General features: G+C 38.5%; 1 protein-coding gene across 7 annotated transcripts in view; it reads right to left on the bottom strand.

Moving 5' to 3' along the window:
• Positions 1 to 948: 948 nt before the first annotated feature.
• RNGTT (RNA guanylyltransferase and 5'-phosphatase) overlaps positions 949 to 21830 on the bottom strand; it is a 220065-nt gene continuing 199183 nt past the window's right edge. For 5 of the 7 annotated variants that reach the window (XM_089921849.1, XM_089921854.1, XM_089921850.1 and 2 more), the window contains 2 exons: positions 3137 to 3260; positions 949 to 1679 (listed from right to left, as the gene is read on the bottom strand). In XM_089921849.1, the coding sequence (XP_089777975.1) occupies positions 1519 to 1679; positions 3137 to 3260 (285 nt within the window). In that variant the 3' untranslated portion in view covers positions 949 to 1518. The other 2 variants (XM_089921848.1, XM_089921847.1) reach the window with 2 other exon arrangements.

Genomic DNA, 21830 nt, shown 5'->3' on the forward strand with positions numbered 1-21830 from the left:
TCTGTGCTATTTGATATAGAAATCCTATCAGATACTCAATCTACTACGTGACCTGTTTGGGTTTCTCACTGTATTAGCAGAAGAATATACACTGCTGCATATACTCACATATATATGCATATACATATATAAAATTCAGATCATGAAAATTTGTTTAAATACACATACTTAAAAGCTGTACCTCTAAAAATAAATACATTAGCTTCTAGTAGGCTAATTTTCAAGAGTTCCTTCACAAACCAATCAGAACACAGTTTCCCAACAATGGCATGTGACCAATTAGCCACTCTTTAAATCCATTATCTATCAGTAAATGTGTTTTTTGTTTTTTGTTTTTTTAAATTCAGATGTACAACTGAAATAGCATTCCCAGAATAGAAGATGAGAGAATTCTGGCTTTGAAAATAAATGTCTTGGCTTCCTTGATGTTTAGTTCCTACAGATGTCTAGTCTTTGCCTCTGCATTTATCAAGCAGTGGGAGAGCATTTTCTAGTGACAGCATTCTCTTCCACTGACATTACCTTCTAATTAAAGGAGTCAGCTGGCATTTCCTTTGCTGTTTGGTGCAAGGGAACAAATACAACACTGTCTGTATCTGATATCACTCCCATCATCACAGTGAGTTGTGTGTTTTAACGTAATTTACAATGTGCTACCACTGAGGTACAGCAGAAGTAGCCCTGGCGTTAAAACCAAAAAAAAGAAAGAGAACAAAAGTCTCCCAGGAGAACAACACACACAGGACCGGGTGGTGTGTCTCTAAGTTCTATGAAGTAACTCGGGACCACTGCCAGAGTGGATACATTGGATAGCTGATACTGCAGTTCAAACAACAGAAAGAGACGATGAAAAGATTCAATATACCTCCTTTAGAAAGGATGAAATTAACAAAATTGGAGCTTTACTTTTTTACTTTTCCATTTCCAAAACAACTTCTTAAAATGATATAAGCCAGACCAAGTTCTTTAATATAGCACAATATTTAACAACTTTGTCATTTGGTTTTGAATACAAGAATTTCAGAAATGTAGGAAATCCATGATAAATAATAGCAAGAATATTTAATGCCATTGTCTAAATGTTTTAAAAGGAAAATCTATCATAGTTGAAATACAACTTCTAAAAAATACAGTGTTCTAGGCGCTCACAGTTCTAGATTGCTAACTTTATAAATTAAAGTGGAAGTTATCCGTATATAAACAAGGCCTCTTTTTCACTGATTTCGATCTCATTTAAACCTTTGGATATTTCAGTCTTCAGATTCCACAAGGTAAGGCTGAGTTTACCAGATATAAACAAAATGTTTAAGTCCATGATGTACTGTAGCACTGAGGAAACAAATGCATCAAATATTTACAGGCTGGCTACAATACTTTCTTCTTCTTTTTTTTAAAGTCAAATGTGTATCAACATCAAGCCACACTCTGTTTTGAATTTCTCTGGTCGCAAAGAAAATGGGGCAACAGCACTTTTCCTCACTCATCTTTCCTCTCAATCCTGAAGTCAGAGGCAGGTCTTTAAGTCAAACGTCTTTTGGGAGGTGGTGGAGGCATGAACTCCGTGTCCGGGTCCAGGTGATGATGCTTTCGCTTCTGTCCTTGAGAAGCTGCCGCACATCTGTTGATGAACTCAAACAGCATCTCCTTGGTGACAGGGTTTGAGATGCTGTTGCACACGGCTGTGGACAAAGGGAGACGTGAGTCTCGTGTGAGGGTTCATGGAGGCGGCTGACTCGCCCCAGGGAGATGAGGACACGGGGAGACGTTTCCGTCCCAACAAACTTTCCATCTTCCCAACGTGGGCGACTTGCTGTGGCTTCAACTGTGCTCCTCCCTCCCCCGCCCCCGAAATGAGTGCATTTCTGGTGGCTGCTCTTTACTATTAATTCTAGACCCAAACTTTAAGTATTTGGGTTTAAGCCTGTCTTCACTACAGTTTTTGATCCCTCCAAACAGTTTGTATAGGATATTGATCTCGCCCAGTGCGTCACACTATGGTCCACATTCAAGCACAGCTTCTAAAGGAAGTGCGCGCTCTAGTCCTCCAGCCTTTCTCTCTCTCAGAGAGAAGCGCACACTGAGGCATGTAAACACGGCACCAGCCACCGTGCCCGCTGAACGGGGAGGCTGCAGTGTAGCTGGCAGAGCGTATTATTCTTTATTTTAGTAACTTGCTTGAAATAAGGTATTACAACAAAATGACTATTAAAGAAAGCACCTTTCCCTATGTGATCAAAATTGTATTTACCCACTTGGTTTTAGGAAAACAACACGGGCTTAATTACTCCTCTTTTCCAAATTAACGCATCCTGTCTGAACACAGACGTTAGCTCCAACAAGAACCTTCGAATGTACAACAGTAACTTTTAAGCCACAAAACTCAAAGTGGCAATTTCTATATTATCTCACAAGCTTATCATACGATCATCATCATCACTGACTGAGCACTCAAAGTGCATAATCCTACTAACCTTTATTCTTGGTTCTTATCTGCCTTTTTCTTTCAGTTCCACTAAAAACAGCAACCCAGAATTGCTGCCAGTAGTAGTTTACCTTAGAGACCTAATTAATACGTGCTGTTTCCCATGAAAGACCCTCACTACTCTGAATTCCCAAAGCACTCACATTGTACCCAGAGCACACCCCGAAGGACAGCATAGCAGGTTTTACGTTTCTTTTTTTTTTATTTTATGTTTTTTAAGGTTTTCATTGACTTTGTTCTTCATTGTTTGTAAAACTATCTTAGGAGCTGGAAATTACATTTCCCCTGCTCATGCCATCTTTTGCCATCTGGCAGACGATGGCTTCAGCGTTTTGAATGGATCTGCAACTACCATGGCTTTTGTTGTGGCTGTCATTCAACAAATTCATCCTGTCCGCAGCCCGATTTCCTGCCCTTTAACCCCTCTCCTGGGTGCCCGCAGCAGCCCACAGGTGAGGGAGGACAGGAGCCACGCGGGGCACAGGCCTGCCACGAGCCCTCCGCGGTCCACGCGGCCTTCAGCCCCAAAGCTGAACCACAAAAGGCAGCACAGTTTGGTTCTAACACTTTAGCTTTTGTGTGTTGTTGTGGGTTTTTTTGTTTTTTTGGGGGGGGTGGTTCATGTAACCTCCACTGGGAGGGTGTCACACTCACCCATGGCAGTGTTGTAGGCATTAGGGAAACTTTTGTCTGTTCTCTGTCTCATAAAGACCCAGCTGTTGTTCTCGAATTTGCATTCTATAATTTTGTTGTCATACTGTTTTAGCTCTTTTGTCACCTGTTTTAAAAGAGAATTGAGGAAAATATTTAAATCATCTGACAGGCTTCTTGCCTGCACTACTTGACAGACGCATTAGGGAAATGCCAAGAACACCTCGGTGCCTCTTCACACAGAGCTCTTTTGTCATCCGAAGCATCTAATCAAGCCCAAGGATGTGGTGTGCACTCCCTTGTACACTTGCTCATCAATCTGACACCTTATAAATAGTCGTGAAAACGGTTGTCAATATATAGCAATTAAAAGAAGCTAAGGAGAAACCAGCCACTTCTGGGCCAAATGCAAATACGTTACCATAGGGACCAATGCCTTCGATATTGTCTGTGTCCCTCTGGCTTTCAGAAACTGAGTATCTGTGAAGGTTTCAACAACTTTTAGAAAGACCACACCACCTAAATTCCTATGTCGGAATCTAAGAAATCCCCATTACTGGTTAAGATAAAAAGTTACGCATAAAGAGTAAACATTAGGATCTGATTCAGGCAATGTGCATCCTAACTATTTTGCTTTTCAAGCAGTGATAATTAACTAAAAATCTAATCTTTAGGCTACTTACCCTTTTCATCTCCAAACCGGTATGAATTTAGAGATGAAGCTACCTTTGATATTAGCTGGTAGGTTTTTTGGTTACTTCACCTCAGATGATTGAATATGGATTACAACTTAGTCTATCAACGCTAACAAGTATCCATGGCAACTATAGAACCTTTGAAAAGATATTTCATTGGGCTGTGAGGATGGTTTTCATAAATAGGAACCTAAGCTTATCTTCGCAGTTTCAAATCAAATGCCAGTCATGGTAATATTTTAATTCTGTCCTCGTCTTTCACAGCTAACAACTTTTCCTCACAATACGGAAGATTGCAATCAGTTAACTTCATTAGGATTATTTGAAATGCTCTCCTTTTTCTACCCACATATTCACTACCACCTAGGAATATGAAGGGAAGCAAATTTTTAAAAGATGCTTTCAATTCACAGATTAGGCAGTGCATATCTCCATAAAAACTTTCAAATTGTAGTCCTTTTCCCTTAATGAGTATTACACTTGATTGGACTATTTGCATTTTCAACAAATCTGACAGGACCAATACATTCAGTGTATTGGAATCAGACCTGCCCAAGAAAGTGATGCTCTACTTACTTAGCAAACTTGCTAAATTTATTCTCAAATATTCATTATTCTAGTCTCAACTCCCCTCCCTCCCTTCCTAGGGATCTACCTCCTTTTATTTCTGATACATTATCTATATCCAAGTGTTAGGCAACTTATTCAGGTAAGGTAACCACTTATGTTATACCATAAGTAGGGTCTAACAGATAAGTTTCTAAACCTTTCAGATTCTCCATTTTCTAATTTCTAAAATGGGCAAAGGAGTTTCTAATACACTGGGACATTGGAGCAACAATAAATGAAAGTGTCTGGCACATAGCAGACAACCACTAAAATTCTTAATTGAATATAAAATTAGGAAATGAAACATTGCTTTTTTTTTAAGTGTACAAATAAGTTCACTAAAGATACCAAGATGACATGGAAAGGTACACTTTGAAAATACCTGTCAAGAAAATTATATCACACACATCTACAAGAATGGCTTGCTATCAATAATGTGCAGTCTGCACTTCTACTGACTACCAATCGTAGTACATCTTTATCACATATTTACCATTCTTCTGTTTCTAGTCTCAGAATTGTTATAAATTATGTGTTGCTCCATCTGACTACAGCGATTAGGCAGTATTATTAAGTATCTGTGTATCTACCTGGGTACGCATTAACAATCCGGGAAATAGGGCTTTCCAGAAAATGCATGCACCTACCACTAACCTAAACGTACTTCCATGTTCAAGAACAGTACATTGTTCTTCACTGATCACACCAGTTATATTCCCAAGATAGACACAGTGCAAGGTACTCAATTTCGGTAGGTAATAAAATATGTTTAACTTTTAATAAATGTATTTAGGTAATAAAATAGATTTAAGATATAAAACAATATCTTCCATATGTATACAAACTAAAGACAGTTTTCACTAATGGTCAGATGAAGAGAACGATTAGCATACAGGGAAGGAGTTTAACTTTAGTATCCGAATTCTGATTTGTTACTATGACAATAATCATCCTCAGCCATCACATATTATTATTTACTGAAATAGGATCTGGTTAGGCCTTTTACACTCAGCTCTGTTATCCTATTGTGAGCTAATGAGAGCTTGAAGGTAATAAGAATAAAATATCTATAAATCAAGATTTCACGTCTGTACCCATAATTACATTGGATTAATGAGATTCTACTGTTTGAGGGGGGGGAAAGGAAGAAAAGAAAAAGAAAAGAAAATACAGTGTATTTTATATTGAAGAAAAAATTCTTTTCATGTATCCATCTTTCTGAGTACCACACCTCGGATACCATTTGAGTCTACCAATAATCCGATGTTAAGAGACAGTCAGATGAAACCAGATCTAGTACCTCTGAAGATTTTAGATTAGCAGGTCAATGGTAATACTTGGAACGAAGGGCCCAAGACAGAGGCAGGCAGAACCACAGTTGCTCCTCTCTGCACTTTTTTAAAGGAATACTTTTTGGAACCTAAATGCTGGACACACTACCAAGTCACAAAAGGCGAACCATCAGTGCTGGCTGAACCATGCCTCTCAGAGCAGGCAGAGATGCGCTTCCGTCTCTAATGGTGGAGCACAAGCCCCTAGAATTTATTGTCCCTGCTCTGTGAGAGCTGTTTTGTTATCAAGAGCTCATCTTTCTTTTCTAGAGAGACTGTACGAAGCGGAGGGGGATTTCTCTGAACTAAGGTGCTCTAGAGACACTTTAAAATAACGAATATCCTTGGATTGAGAAAGACACCAGTAAGCTGGGAGTTTTTAACTTTTAATTTTGAAACAATTTTAGCTCTACAGAAAAGTTGTAAAGATAGTACAGAGAGTTCCAGGATTCCCATTACCCAACTTTCTCTAATGTTCATATTTCGCATATCATGTTACATTTATCAACTCCGAGCGAGAAGTTAACATTGGTACAATACAATCAGCTAAACTACAGACTTGATTCAGACTTCATCAGTTTTTCCACTAATGTCTTTATCTGCTCCAGGATCCAATCTAGGAAACTGCATTCCTTAGTTGTCATGTCTGCTTAGTCTCTTCCAACCTGTGACAGTTACTCAGACCTTCCTTGACACTCCTGAAGAGTGCTAGTGAGATATTTTATAGAATGTTCCTCAAATTGGGATTTCCTGATGTCTTCTCATGATTAGACTGAGGTTATGAATTTTGGAAAAGAACACCAGAGAGGTAAAGCGCCCTTCTCATTGTGTAATGTCTAGGGGGTAGATGAGATCAACGTGATTTCTTCCTGGTGGTGTAAACAAACCCTGATCACTTGGCGAAGATGGTACCTGCCAGGTTTCTCTACTGTGAAGCTACCATACTCTTAGTTCCAGGCACTATGTCTAGCCCTGCTCAAAGATAAGGGAATTAAGCCACTTGCTGGAAGGAAGGGTATCAAAGAATTTGTGGACATTTATTAAAAGCACCACAGAGATCAATACATTTCCTGGGAGAGAGATTTTGAGGCTAGACAAACATCCCTTTTCTTCTTAAAGTTTCGTTCATTAATTTTAGCATTCATCCATGACTCTTGCCTGCAGCAATTATTACTGTGGCGTTCTAATGGAATTTTCTATTTTCTCCATTCCTTCTACATTTATTATCTGGATTTCTTCTGTAAGGAAGATTTGCCTTTCTCCCTCATTTATTTATTTGCTTACTTGTATCAGTAAGAACTCATGGATATTTATTTTATTCTTTGGCTTATGATAAAGTAGTATTGTCATTTATTTTCTTGCTCAAATTGTTCTAGTTTCAGCCACCGGGAACTCTCTCAGGTTGGCTCCTGTGTCCTTTTAACTTGCTTCCACTTTTACTTACTTATGCATTTTTAGCATTTAGTCCCTGGCAATACAAGCTACTACTCTAGGCTCATCTTGTATTTTCTCTGCCTCAGCTCTAGAGTCAGCCATGGGGTCCTCTACCAGGATTTTACAAGAAAAATATTACTCTTCGACAGTCCAGACTATGCTAAAAAAGTACTAACACACACCACTTGTTTTGGTCAGAATTTTCAATTATTGAGAAAAAAGAGAGGGAGGGGGAAAGAGGAGTGAGTGTGAGACAGATAAAGAGTAACAATGAGACTCTAAATATGAATATATGTGTATATATATATACTTAGAAGTTTCCACCCCATCTTTTGTGAACTGCTTTCTGGAACTAAACTACATTGACCATTTTTTCTTTTCTGAATTTAAAATTCTACTCAAGCTCTAACTCTGCAGTGTGACAGAAGGTGAATTTTTAAAACGTATTTCAAGTAGATGAACTCAAACAAAAATCTTGTTTCCACGTATGCAACTTCAAAGTCTAGTACTTATGAATGAGGCAGAGAAAATAAAACAACAAATAAATCAGAAATGAAATGGAATTATAAAAGTTTTCCTTGTGGTGTCAGGACAATACAAATAGCTTAAACCTGAATTATTAGACAATCTTTTAGAACTACTACCTTATAGTAGGGCCTTAATATATTATTTTTAGCAAGCGCATCCATCTACTGGAGAAAATAAAACCCTTGACAAGCTACCCTTTTAAAAAATATGCTAGACTTAATCACTTCAAAAAACGTTCCTTCACTAAAATCCATTTGTGTTTTTTGCACCTTTATAATGAAGAACTACTGTGTAAATAACACACTTCACATTTGCTAGGTTAGAAACAGTAGCAGGAAGCCTCTCTCTCATGAATGGTGGGGTCTTCAAGCCCTCCAATCCTGAGTTCAACTAATGAAAGTTGCCAATAAAAAGAAAGCAGCTTGGGTTTCCCTGGTGGCGCAATGGTTGAGAGTCTGCCTGCCGATGCAGGGGACATGGGTTCATGCCCCGGTCTGGGAAGACCCCACATGCCGCGGAGTGGCTAGGCCCATGAACCATGGCTGCTGAGCCAGCACGTCCGGGGCCTGTGCTCTGCGACGGGAGAGGCCACAACGGCGAGAGGCCCGCGTACCGCAAAAAAAAAAGAAAAGAAAAAAAAAAGAAAGCAGCTAGAACTTGGTCTCATTTATCCCAAAGGTCATTACAGACGAGTCACAATTCCAGGGTATGAAATCCCCACTAAACTACAGATTATTACCTTTTTATAAAATCAGAGTTAGTTATAGTTATTATTCAAAATATAATACATCTTCATATAAAATAACTGGGCAGATAAAGCAACAACATGTTAGTACTGGTTATTGGTAGATGGTGGAGTTAGGAATGACTTAGTTTCTTCTGTGTTTTGCTGTATTGTCCAAACTTTCTACATAATACATGCTTAACTTTCATAATTTTTAATAATAAAAAATTCCTAAAATAAACTATGTTTCATAAAAGATGATAAACATGAGATTGGTTTTTAATGTAGAGATACAAAAACAATAGGAAGAGATAAACCTTTAAACAGAAAACAAAAAGTCTTGGAATAAGGTCCTAAGTCCACAGTTCCCAAACTGTGCAATGAGACAACCTTACAGAGAGGCACTGTGGGGTACTTTAAATTTCCCGGGAAACACAGTGGCACGTGTTGGACACCATGCAAACTATTAGTTGGCAGGAGTTCACATTTTCAACATGAGATTCCTTTGGGTAACATCTCTGCAAAGCTGAGTATTCAGTGGTTATTGTCATTGATAAAAACCAAGTATCACCAAAATCAATGAGGAAAGTAAATGAGGTTGGTGGTGTATAATCTGATTCCGAGGTTTAAGAAATTACGCAGTCCTTAAATGGAATTACATTTTCAAGTTTCTTTTTAAAAAATTCCAACTTTAAATTCTATATCATGACAAAATATGAAACAAGAGTGACAGCAGAACATTTTCATGCATGCAAATTCTTAAAATTTTAGTATTTCATACTTTCTTTTCTAGGAGATTACCAAAATTTTATTTCATCAACATGAGGGCAACAATGAAAACAAAGAGGAAGAAGTGGAATCAAGGGAGTTCATCCAGCTCAGGAGAGAAACAAAGGCAATTCCCATCCTAAGGCCGTTTTAGGATGACCACTGTGCCAGTGTGCATAGCAGACTGCTACAAGTTTTATGGGGGCCAGAGGGTAGTGGCTCAAGTAGGAGGAGTTCCACGCCCCCGTCTGCCTTAAATATTGGAACTGAGAAGATGTGTGATGTGACGATATAAAGTGGAGTTTAAAAAAATTCTGTGAGTATAGTATTTAATATAATGACAGATTAAACTAAGAAAAGAAAGAAGAAATTATGCAGTCCATAACACATGCTAAGCTGTTAGGACATAAACATTTATTAAGTAGTTTGGATCAATCCACTTAATAAATGGAATTGTTAGGTATTTCTTTTGGATTAGAAATGTCTATGAGGGAACATGAACCAAGAAAGTTTGATAATCTCTGCCCTATAGCGTTTTCATTCATCCTTCCCCAGATCCTAGTCTCTAAACCCATATGTAGGCTTATATCTAGCGCTTAGTGGAAACCAACCAGAGCAGTGAAAAACTTTGCTTGAGGTACAAAAACTAGATGATGGGTACAGAGGAAAATTTCTATCAAGTTAAGTTCATTCGTTGACTTAGATCACTAACATATATATTCCTCATTCATCTTCTCTATCTCAATAAATGATTAACTCCGTTCACCCAGTTCCTCGTGACAGAAGCTTTAGTGTCCTCTGCTCCCTTCCCCTTTTATCTTCCCTCCTATTCACTGCATTACCAGTTCTATCTCCAAAATACATTGAGTATTTGTCTACCTTCTTACTACCATCATCACAGCCCAAGCCCTCACTGTCTGTCAGATTCCTGCAACAGCTTCCACACTGGTTTCTTCTTCTACATTTTCCCCATCCAATCAATTTTTTTTTTTGCGGTACGTGGGCCTCTCACTGTTGTGGCCTCTCCCACTGCAGAGCACAGGCTCCGGACGCACAGGCTCAGCGGCCGTGGCTCACGGGCCCAGCCGCTCCGCGGCATGTGGGATCTTCCCAGACCAGGGCACGAACCCGTGTCCCCTGCATCGGCAGGCGGACTCTCAACCACTGTGCCACCAGGGAAGCCCCAATCAATTCTTTACAGTGCAGCCAGACTGGTCTTTGACAAAGGTATAAATCCAATCCAATCATTCCTTTGCTTAAGAGAAAAACAAATAAAAGACACGCCGGTTGGAAAGGGAGAAAAAAAGACTATATTCGCATAAGACACGATCACTTACATAAATGGAATCTATGAAGATGCTCCTAGAACTAGTAAGTTTAACAAGGTTGCAAGGTTAATATACTAAAACCAATTGTATTTCTATATATTAGCAAAGAATAGTTGGAAATTTAAAATTTAAGGAGTATCATTTATAGTAACATTCAAAAACATGAAATAGGTACTTAAAAAAAAAACATGCAGAATCTGTATGCTGACAACTACAAAACACCAATGAAAGAAAGGTATCAAAGAGGACCTAAATGAATGGAAAGATATATCATGCTCACAAACTGGAAGATTCAATACTGCTAAGATGTTAACTATACAGATTCAACGTAATCATAAGCAAAATCCCAAAAGGATTTTTATATATATCGACAACCTAATTCTAATATTCATAGGGAACGCCCAAGACACTAGAACAGCCAAAACAAAAAGAACAAAGTTGGAGAACTGACACTAACTGATTTCAAGGCTTAGTATATAAAGCTACAGAAATCAAGACAGTATGGTACCGGGTGATTAGAGAGACACATACATCAGTGGAACAGAACAGACAGCCCAGAAAGAGATCCACAATTATAAGGTCAATTGACATTTGACAAAGGAACAAAGGCAATACAATGGAGAAAGAAGAGTCTTCTCACCAGAAGGTGCTGGAACAATTGGATATTCACATGCAGAATGATGGACCTCAACCCGTATCTTTCACCTTACACACAATTAACTCAAAACAGAAAGTACACTTAAACATAAAACCTAAAGCTATAAAATTCTGCTCTGCATCTAAAGATGCTGTTAAAAGAATGAAAAGACAAGACAGAGATTAGGATAAAATATTTGTAAATAACATTTCTGACAAAAGACTTGTATCCAGACTACATAAAGAACTCTTAAAACTCAATAATAAGAAAACAAACAACACAATTTAAAAATGGACAATCTGAACAGATACTTCACCAAAGAAGATATATGAATGGCAAATAAGCACATGAAAATATGCTCAACACATCATTAGTCATTAGGAAAATGCAAATTGAAATCACAGTAAGACACTACTATGCACCTGTTAGCGTGTCTAAAATAAGGATCAAATGCTGACAACAATGCCAAGCAACTGAACTCCTACACATTGCTGGTGGGAATGCAAAATACAATAACCGCTTTGGAAGACAGTTTAGCAGTTTCTTAACTGTCTTCCAAAGTTAAACATACACTTACCAAAAGAGCCAGCGACCCCACTCCTAAGTATTTACCCAAGAGAAATGAAAACATACGTTTGCATAAAAACCTGAATACAAATGTTTGCAGTAGTTTCGCTCATAATCACCCCAAATTGGAAATAACTCAAATGCCCTTCAACTGGTAAAGAGATAAAACAAATGTTGGTACAGCCTTGCAATGGAATACTACCCAGCAATAAGAACTATTGATAAACTATTGATAAATGGAATACCATGGATGAATTTCAAATACAGTATGCTACATTAAAGAAGCTAGATTTTAAAAGCTACATAGACTATGTGATTCCATGTACATGATACCCTAGGAAAAGGCAAAATTATAGGAACAGAAAACAGAACAGTGGTTGCAGAGTTTGGGAGTGGGAGAAATGATCGCTTATACCGGGGTGTCATGTGGGATTTTGGGGGGAAGTGATGGAACTGTACTATAGCTTGATTCTAGTGGTGGCTATACACCTGTATGCATCTGCCTAAACTCACAGAACTGTACATCAAAAGGAGTGAATTTATTGTATGTAAATTTTGAAAGATGAATTAAAACAAAAAAGAAACAAGAAAAATGTCAATTAAAAAAAAAGTAAATCAAATCATGTCATCCCCTTATCAGTGGCTTCTCATGACACAGCACTAAATGACATAGCCCCTGCTTATTTTTCTAGCTCGTATAAGTTGTACAACTTTTCCTCTACCTTGTTTACCATTATTTGTAAATATAATTTTTTTGTTGATTATCTGTTTAATATCTGTCAGCCAGAATGGTTAATAATTATTGAATACTTACTAGATGCTGAGCACTGTTCTAAGTACTTTATGTGGATTCATTTATTTAATCCTCGCAACAGCTCTAGGAAGTATCCCCGTTTTTACAGATAGAGAAGCCAAGGCACTGAGGAGTTGAGGAATTTGATTAAGAGTCTCACAGCCAGTAAGAGGCAGAGAAATATACTGCATCCCTATTAGGTTTTATAATCTGATTTAATCTGTATATGAATCCAGTGAGATTTCCAGATGTGGACACTCAAGCCCAGAGAATTTAAGTAACATGCATAAGGATACAGAGCTAATTTGTTTTGGTATCAAAATTCAAATTCTAGGTCTTTGTGAGTCAAAAACCTGTGCCCTCCTTTTCCCTAAGAATTTAGGCTCTAGGTTGAAAAAGTATTACAGGAGGCAAAGGTAAACTACACTTGTGGAAGCTTTTACTTCTTGTGTAATAAACTGTAATTTAAGTAAGTATTTCCAAGGATTATATTCCACTTGGGAGAGCCTGTGGGTGGGAGGCGAAGTGATGTGTGACAGACGAAGGGCGGGAGAACATAACATGCTGGTTTGAACCAAGCACGATGTCTTATCAAGTTTCTTTTCCTTTACTTTTCAAACGCCCACCATGTTGACCTGCACCATCTCTGCTGTTTGCTATTCTGGTTGCGTGCGCATGAACCACACATCATGGCAAATTGCAGAATTTCTCAATCATTAAGGATTTACAATAGGTTAATTTTAAAATGGGCTGCACTTCACAGCTGCAAAGCTTTTGTCTGATTTCTCGACCAAATGAGAAGCCATTATTGGATTGAAGACCTTTCCATGGGCAATGACAAGCAAAAGAAAAAGGTTGTGTGGGCAGAACAGGCAGCTCTGCCAGGTAAGGTGAGGTAATGGTTAACAGCTCACTAAACAGACTGCCAAACTCTATGGCACAATGTATCGCACTGTTTAGCACCAAGCATGATGAGAATTTATAAGTAGATCACGGGTTCAGTGCACGCGTGGGATAATAAAAACGATACACAACCAAGGAAAGCTTTACAATCTATAGGCATACCTCGTTTTACTGCACTTCGATTTCACTTCACAGATATTGTGTTTTTTGTTGTTGTTGTTTTTTACAAATTGAAGGTTTGTAGCAACCCTGCTCTGTCTGATGATGGTTAGCATTTTTTAGCAATAGAGTATTTTTAAATTAAGGTATGTAGATTTTTTTAGACATAATGCTGTTATTGCACACTTAATAGACTACAGTTTGGTGTAAACATTACTTTTATATACACTGAGAAACCAAAAAATTCGGGTGACTTGCTTTATTGCGATATTTGCTTTATTTCAGTGGTCTGGAACCAAACCCGAAATATCTGCAAGGTCTGCCTGTACCATTAATGTGGGGAGGAGGCTAAAATGCAATATGCATGCCTAATACTTTTTTCTTTCTAAATAGTTATAAGTACCATGACAGACTTGACTGATGTTGCTTGTTTTTTAAGATGTCTGTCTCACAGCCAAAGCAAGTAATTCATAAAGTATATCTGTCAGATTGAGTTTGATAAATGGTCTGTCTATTGGCAGTAACAAACACCTAACTTAAAATCGTGTTACCGGTCATTAAATATCCATGCTTAACAAAGTTCACAATACACTGGATCTAATGTTTGAGCTAGGCAGGTCACTAAAATGTCAATGCATAGTTCAAATTTACTTCAACGAGTCCTTCATTTACTCTCCAAGGACTTGCTAACAATTTGGGTCCAATAATGTTCATTTGTTTATTCCTTTAGCAATACACGCTGGTTACATATAACTTTATCTCTTTCCACTGACCCATTTAAAACCCGTCTAATCTTATAGAGTAGAGACCTCAAGAGAACTGTCCTCCAGCTAGATCAATGTGTCAATAAACCAAAATGCTACCATAATAAGTAAAGATTTCCTTCCTGTTCTGCCTACTATTTAGAGGGAAAAAAAAAAAAAGGTTGACACTCTTCCCTTTTGATCATCTTCCAGAGTAAACTTGGTCTTTAAAATGACTTGATTTGCCCTATCAGCATTAATGGGCACAGGCCCACAACACCTTTGAATCATTAGCTTAGGGACACAGAACTCCTTAGTTTAGTGATAATGCTCTGTGGTGACTGGGACCCATCTGAGCAAACAAAGCTTTCCAGGATTCCTTTCTCACAATTCAGCACCTCGGGTCAGTGCAGACTCTCACTGAGATACTTGGACTACAGTAGCTGTAACTTTGCCATGCACACTGCCTTCTATTTTTATATATGCTTTCTCAACAACTATATTTCTTCTTCTTTGAGAAAGAAATTCTGGAATTATTGACAAAAGCATTACACAAACACAGAGTGACAGTACACTGCTCAGAACCCTGGAGTTCTGTTTTGTATCTTTATGTACCTTCTGAATGACATTCACAATGGATTTATTTATATCTGCCTCCTTAGCTCCAGGTATTGGGGATATCAAAAACCACTCAGAAGAGGTTGAAAGTTTTAAAATGGTTACAATAAATTATCTGTATCAGCTGTCACAGTCCCTTCCTCAAAAAAAAAGATCTTTTTTTCCCCAAACACACTACAAATATCTTTCATAAAATCCAATATTCTGGAGTTGATAGGAAACTTGGAGGTCATCAAATCAAACACTTTTATTCTGAAATATCTAAGTACTAAAGTGCATCCTGCATTATCTCTATGAATTAGTGTATCTTTATGGGTGTGAACATTCATGCATTGAGGAGATTATAAAACCAGGTGAAATAGCAAATTCATTACTTTAGTAACTTGTACTCAAAACTAACTTAATGTTTTTAGCTAAGATACTTATTTTTTTGAATTAATTTTTATTGGAGTATAGTTGCTTTCCAATGTTGTGTTAGTTTCTTCTGTACAGCAACTAAGAGATTTATTTTCCTTCAGAGATATTTACTTTTAAAATTATTGACTGAGATTTTTTTTCCTTCTTGGGGAAGGGAAAGGGAGGGAATGAACAGTTTTTGAATACCTGCTTTGTAGCCAGCACTGTGCAGGGCACTTTATATACTTTATTATCCTTAATGCTAGAGGAAAAGGAAACTTTTATTGTTGTTCACTCCTAATCAAGAAATTACTAAATAACTAAATGCTAATGGAGTATCCTTTGCAGTCACCATAAACTACAGGCGATGTGCGGATTCCTTTAGGTCATGTTAAGTTTAATGTGATATAATCTTCTAAAACAGAAACGGTAAGAAACACGGGCTGCATAAGAGACAGACAAACAAAACAAACAAAAATGAGCAAACAGACAAAAAACTCACCAGCCTCCAGTGCCATGGGTTGGCTAATACTGGCGTGGAGAAAAGAGGCCTGGAAAGAAGTTAGGAGGAAATCTCTATAGTGGGGAGGGAAAAGATGCGGGAGTAGACAAAGGAAGTTCTCAGTGTCCTAAGTCACGTCTGTGAAATTAAAGTGCTTTCAGCTGAGTAATACACAACAGAGGACGATTTCAGTGATGATTAGAGCTATTTAAATTTTTAGTAGGCTCCACTGATTTAAAACAGTCTTTTCTGTCCGGGCAACCGGTTTGTCTGCTTTTATTTTCAAACTTGGGGGCGGGGGGGGGAATCTTTGCAAAGAATTATTCATGTATGTAAAATGCACAAAAATACTATTATGTAAAGATATCTACATTTAGAAGTATGTGATTGCCCAATTTTTGAGAGATGAGAACTCACATTTGGAACCAGATTAAATCTCTCACTTAGCTCCCTCCCTCCCCCACGCCCACACTCTGTTAGGTTTTCCTTCTAGCCCAGTCCTGGTGAGGATATATGGCAATGTGTCCTAGTGGGAATAAAGAGCAAAAAGTACATGGGCAATCCTCCCCTTACTTCCCCCCTCCCACACATATCTTACCACTCAACTGCTCTTATCAAGCCTCCAGAGAGTATATTCTGAATAAGGTAGCCGTGGTCGCCTATGAGGAAGGAAATTATTCTCTGGACTGTAGTGCTAAACTACGTGGAATTAAGTCTGAAGATTAAAATAAGGTGGGTGGCTTTTCACCTTTCCTCTAAAAAGTACCTAGCACAATCCTGATGCTTAATAAAAATAACATATCAGGTAAGTGGCATGCTTGGCAGGAACGCTTTTAAATCGCATGTTACAGGATATTCTCATCCTAGTGCGCCTCCCTCGAATTTTGACTAAGTCAGCTCAGCCCCACGACTACAGAAAGCACTGAGTGAGTCTCCGACGATGCTCCTCCCACCAGTGCCAACCTGTGCCAACTTTTAGGCCAGGACACCTGCCACCCTGAGCTCCCATGGCTTCCGCGGTGGTGGATGTTGTGCATCTGGCTCACTGCTTGAGGGTCTGCTCTGACCAAATGACAATACAGGAAGGATGTTTCTTTGGGGGGTTTATTCAGAATTGGAGTGTTGGAAAGTAACAAGGTGCGAACACTCACAGCCAGCGGCTGGCTGCCACAGAAGACAGGGCGATCACCTCCTGGTACTGTTCTGTGCCCGAGGGCTCCAAATCGTCACCGCTTTAACTTGCTACCACACTTCAGATGTTACCACTCTCGTTTCCATTTTTGCTTTTGAAACATTCCAGGAACAACTGAATCCTACCCATCTAATTGGTGCCAAATTTACATACAGTCATGTCCCCCCCACTACCGTGTTCAGTGGACATTCTAGTCATTGTCTGTCCTTAGGAAAGGGCGGGGGCTAAGTCCCTGTTTTAACCATCACACAGTACAGCCTGGAGTTTCACCAGCAGATGAATGCTGGGTAGCCCCACTCCAGAGCCTGCTGATGGCACAGCAAACAGCTGAATTTAACCCCTAATTAATCATGAAATATCAACTCCCAGTTAAAGAGGTTGGCAATGATTTGGTAAGTTAGGGGAAGTGGCAGAGTGAACATCTGGGATTTTCTTTTTTTTAATCTGACATAATAAAAGGAAAAGTAGCTCATTCTTACATTTCTTTTTGCTGGGTTTTTTTTTTTTGGCTTAAATAACTCTTTAGAAATCGAAATCCAACAGAGAACAATTATGTTAATAACACCAGGAAATCTGTTTGCTTTGTTATATTGGGCTTCAAAAGCACTTCAACTGAACTTACATTTGTGATCGCAAGTAATGCCTGTTCTTAAATCCATTTAAAATGTTTACTTTATTACAGCTTATTATAAACATGAGTCTGAGATGCAGCGCCATGGCTGCTCAATTTCCAGGCCACAATTTTATGATAATCATATGAAATGTATTCCTGTGTCAACAGCACTGCCTAACAATGCCCCAAACGGGGTTGTTCGCAGCGCTGGACGCAGGGTAACCGCTACAAGCAGAGAGCTCTTCACTGGAGAATTTTAACTGAGTTTGTAACATGTACTCTTTTGCTACACTTAGCTCAGTTTAATTACTATGATCTCAGAACAGAGTTGAGCTCCTACAAGAAAACCGACCCTACATACCGAAACGTGACTGGGATAAATGGGTTCTGTTATTTTATTGTATGGTTGGAGACTCTTTTTGGATAGTCTTCCAATACCAGAGGGGATGAGACTGGAGAATTCTTCTGTACTTGATGTCCCCCTACTGCACACAGTGATAATAAGGTACCTGGAAGATACCTTCTGTCACCCCGGCATCTCACAAAGGAGTAAGGGAACATGTAATATATGCAGATCCAATAACTGGAAACAGAAAATGGGTCTAGAGGTGCCCCTCCCTCTCCAATATTGGCTTCTCCACACACTCATGCCTTTCTCGCTTTCGTGACGAGTAGCCCATGTAACTGCCTAGTTGTTGGAGTTGAGACCTCAAGCAACATTTTCCCAACTCAGCATTTTTTGAGGCTCTATTACGCAGGTACCAGGCCAAGCGTTTTTACGCTCATTATTTCCTTCATAAGATCTATCCGCATGCAGTGGACCATCTACTTTTTAGAGGGAGGGAACCAGGATCATGTGGGAGTGAGCCGTACATTATTTTTTGCTTCACTCTTTTGTTTCTCCTCCTAGGACCGCCTCTCTGAATGGATAACAGGTCTGTGCAAATGCTCAAACAACCTTAAGACAATTCACTTTTTACACCTCACTGTTTTAGAAAGAGCACCAAGCCCAGAATCCTGGCTGAAAAGAGAGCACAGGAGCTCACCTAGGCCACCTCTCTTTTTAGACTGAAAACTCAGGTTCACAGAAAGCCTACAATTTGTCCAAAGCATATGGCTCTGTAGGGGCAGAGTCAGAATGAGGGTCCAGACACCCAGCATTTCAGTTCCGCACACTGACCCTGTGGTCTACAAGACTATCTTTCACCAGCAAAATGGGTAACTCTGCAGGCCAAATTCTTACTTGTAGTCTTGCAAGTTTCACCAAAGAGGAGAAAAAGGTTTGACCCAGTTTATCTAATGTATTAAAAATAGTTTATATCCCAACCTACTATGGACACACACACATACACGTTTCATTAAACAATTTATATTCCAACTTGGTGCACTTTGCTATTTTTTTCCTTCTATTTCATTTCATGAAAACAAAAACAAACAAAACTGGTTGAGATCCACTAAACTGCTTTCAAGACCAACCACCAAAGTTAGAAAAAAAAAAACCTCACAGAGGATTCTAAGAATAATAATTTCAAACAACTAACAAGGAAGTAGGGGAGGCATTTTACCTTTTCTAGCGGGAACTGCATAAAAAATGGAGGCAGACAACCCTCAGGACAGCAAGCCAGACCCCACCGGCTGGCTCCTCCACCCTTCCCCACACCCTCGTCCTTCCCAGAATGATACACTGTGCTAAGGCTTCCCTGGGCCAGGCAAACATGCTCAGCCATTTCTCCAGTTGTCCCTCTCTGGCACAACAAGAAGAGCTGATACTTGACCTTAATAATTTCAGACACTTTTCTCTAGAGAATTGGGTCTGTTTTGTCAGCTCCTGAAATACCACGTGATATATTATTTCAGAGTATAATTTCTTCCTTCTGTTTACATTCTCCCTCATTAGATGGTAAGCTCCTTGAGCAAACAAAACAAGGACCCTTGTTTTGCTCACTGCCAGATCCCACTGAACACAAAAGAGGTGTTCAATAAATATGTGTTTAAAAAAAAACCTTGATGAGCATTATACAAAGAAATTATAGAAGTGACATCAGATTTTGAAACATTCCAGCCACTATTAAATGATTTTCACCCCCTGGACTGGTCAGGCTCTCACATCATCCTCTCTTCCCCTCTGGCTAACCACCTCTCTTTTGTCAGGATCACCTTCTCTGGGAAACCTGCTCTGACTCCACAGACTCTCTGCTTCATTGATGTGCTCTCACAGTACCTTATTCTTCCCTTATCTTAGAAAAACGGCCTAGTGAATTCTCTACGTCTTCGACTTGACAATAAGCTCCATCAGGATGGAGCTTTAATACAGTGCCTTGCACACAGTACATCCTCCATTAAAAATTTTACATGCAAACATGCATGAAAAGTTATGTACTTCTGGCCTGAAAAACCAAACCAAACCAAAATAGAATAAATTCAACCTAATGACCTGGTTATATGGGTAATTAGTAGTTGACTCAATCACAGCTTTCTGAGTAGAAGTCCTTTTAAACCATACTGCCACATAAAATTAGGCTTTTCCTTTGTGGATGTGGGTATGACTTCTAGTGAAAGAGGAAATAGGATGTCAGCTACTGGGGAGAACTGAAGGGGGAAACAGGGAGGAGAAAGTAAGCAAACACCATCCACCATGCATTTCTATGTCAGATGGAAAACAAACACACAAAAGTTTAGGCATCCCATTGCATCATATTCATTATAAACCAGGAATTTTCTGCTTCCTAAAATATTAAAGATAATGATGCATCCATCCACCCAGTATTTATCAATATTGTTCACAGTAGGAAAAAAGATAAATGTATCATTCCTTTTTGTATCAAGTATACAAATAGGAGAAGCACTAGAAAAATACACAGTGTAAATATGCAAATTTTAACTAAGTAATTCATTTACATAGCTCCACTCACAGGAACTCAAACACCTTTGTTAACATTAACCCTTCACATTCTCGTGAGCTAGTTTTGCAAGATTCCTATTTTAAACAGTGACTTAGGACCCATGTAAATAAGGATAAATTCAAAATAGTTTCTGCCTTCCTGTCTGCCACTCTAAAATGAATCTACATTTCCTTCTTAAAATAATTTTCCATAATAAATCTTAAGAAAGATCTCCATCAAAATTTCCTACAAAATCTGCAAATAGTAGGGTCAGCAAACTGTCTCAAGAAATATGATTTGCCAAGTTAGTTCAATAAAAATATTCAATAGGACACAAGCTGAAAGGCTACAGACGAAGAAAAGACATATGACAAGACACTGAGAGTCTGCCTTGAGGATATAAAACGTTGGTTTCGAGTCTCTAATAATTGATCACTTTATTAATGATCTAACAGAGGACTTAATGAATAGCCTACTAATAGGATCTAAATTCAAATTCGAAGCATCTTTTGAATATCCATTAGGAAAAGCAATATAATGAAAATTTTAGAGAAGGTATTTTTGCAGAAAATAAAATGTAACTTGGAAAAAATACAAAAGATGAAGTCCTGGTAAATATTTAGTATGTAAGGGAAAATGGAAAGGCTGTCATCACTGTGGAGAAAGAAATGATAGATTATCAGAAAAAGATTTAAAATAAGACATTCCACTATTTTTATATACTATTGTTATTATTAACAGTTCTCACCCCCTTTGACAGAAAGAGTCATATTACTGTAGCAGGAGTCAGAAGTTTGGAGGAAAGACTTTCTTGAAGGAAGAAGAAATATCCCACTGATGGATGAAGAACTGGGCTTAAGTTTGAGTAGGTTGCTAGGCTCTTTTTTCCATTCTTCTCTCTATATTCACCCAGAAAACTACAAAATGCCTGTATAAAGTAACAGGGAAGAAATAAACACAGAGGCATTCATTCCTTTGCATTTTTTTTTTCTGTGTTTGGGGTGTGTGTGTGTGTGTGTGTGTGTGTGTGCACGCACGTGTGGGTGTGTGTATGATATGTATGTTTATGATGTATACATATTTTTTTCAATTTTAAATAACAAATGCAGAGCTTTTAGAAAGCCTGTAGGTGATATTTGGACACAAAAAAATTTCTAAAATGGAGGCAGAGTAATAAATCAAACCCTGCAATTGAGGCTCAGATAGAAACAGAAAGCACCTCTGTCATTTTTTAACCTTCCAAGGCCTAAAGATGAACAAATCCCAGCCCTCAAA

Source organism: Delphinapterus leucas, chromosome 12 (assembly GCF_059928025.1).
Source record: "Delphinapterus leucas isolate spDelLeu-1000000601 "Yukka" chromosome 12, BTC_Dleu_Yukka2, whole genome shotgun sequence".
Classification (NCBI taxonomy): Eukaryota; Metazoa; Chordata; class Mammalia; order Artiodactyla; family Monodontidae; genus Delphinapterus; species Delphinapterus leucas.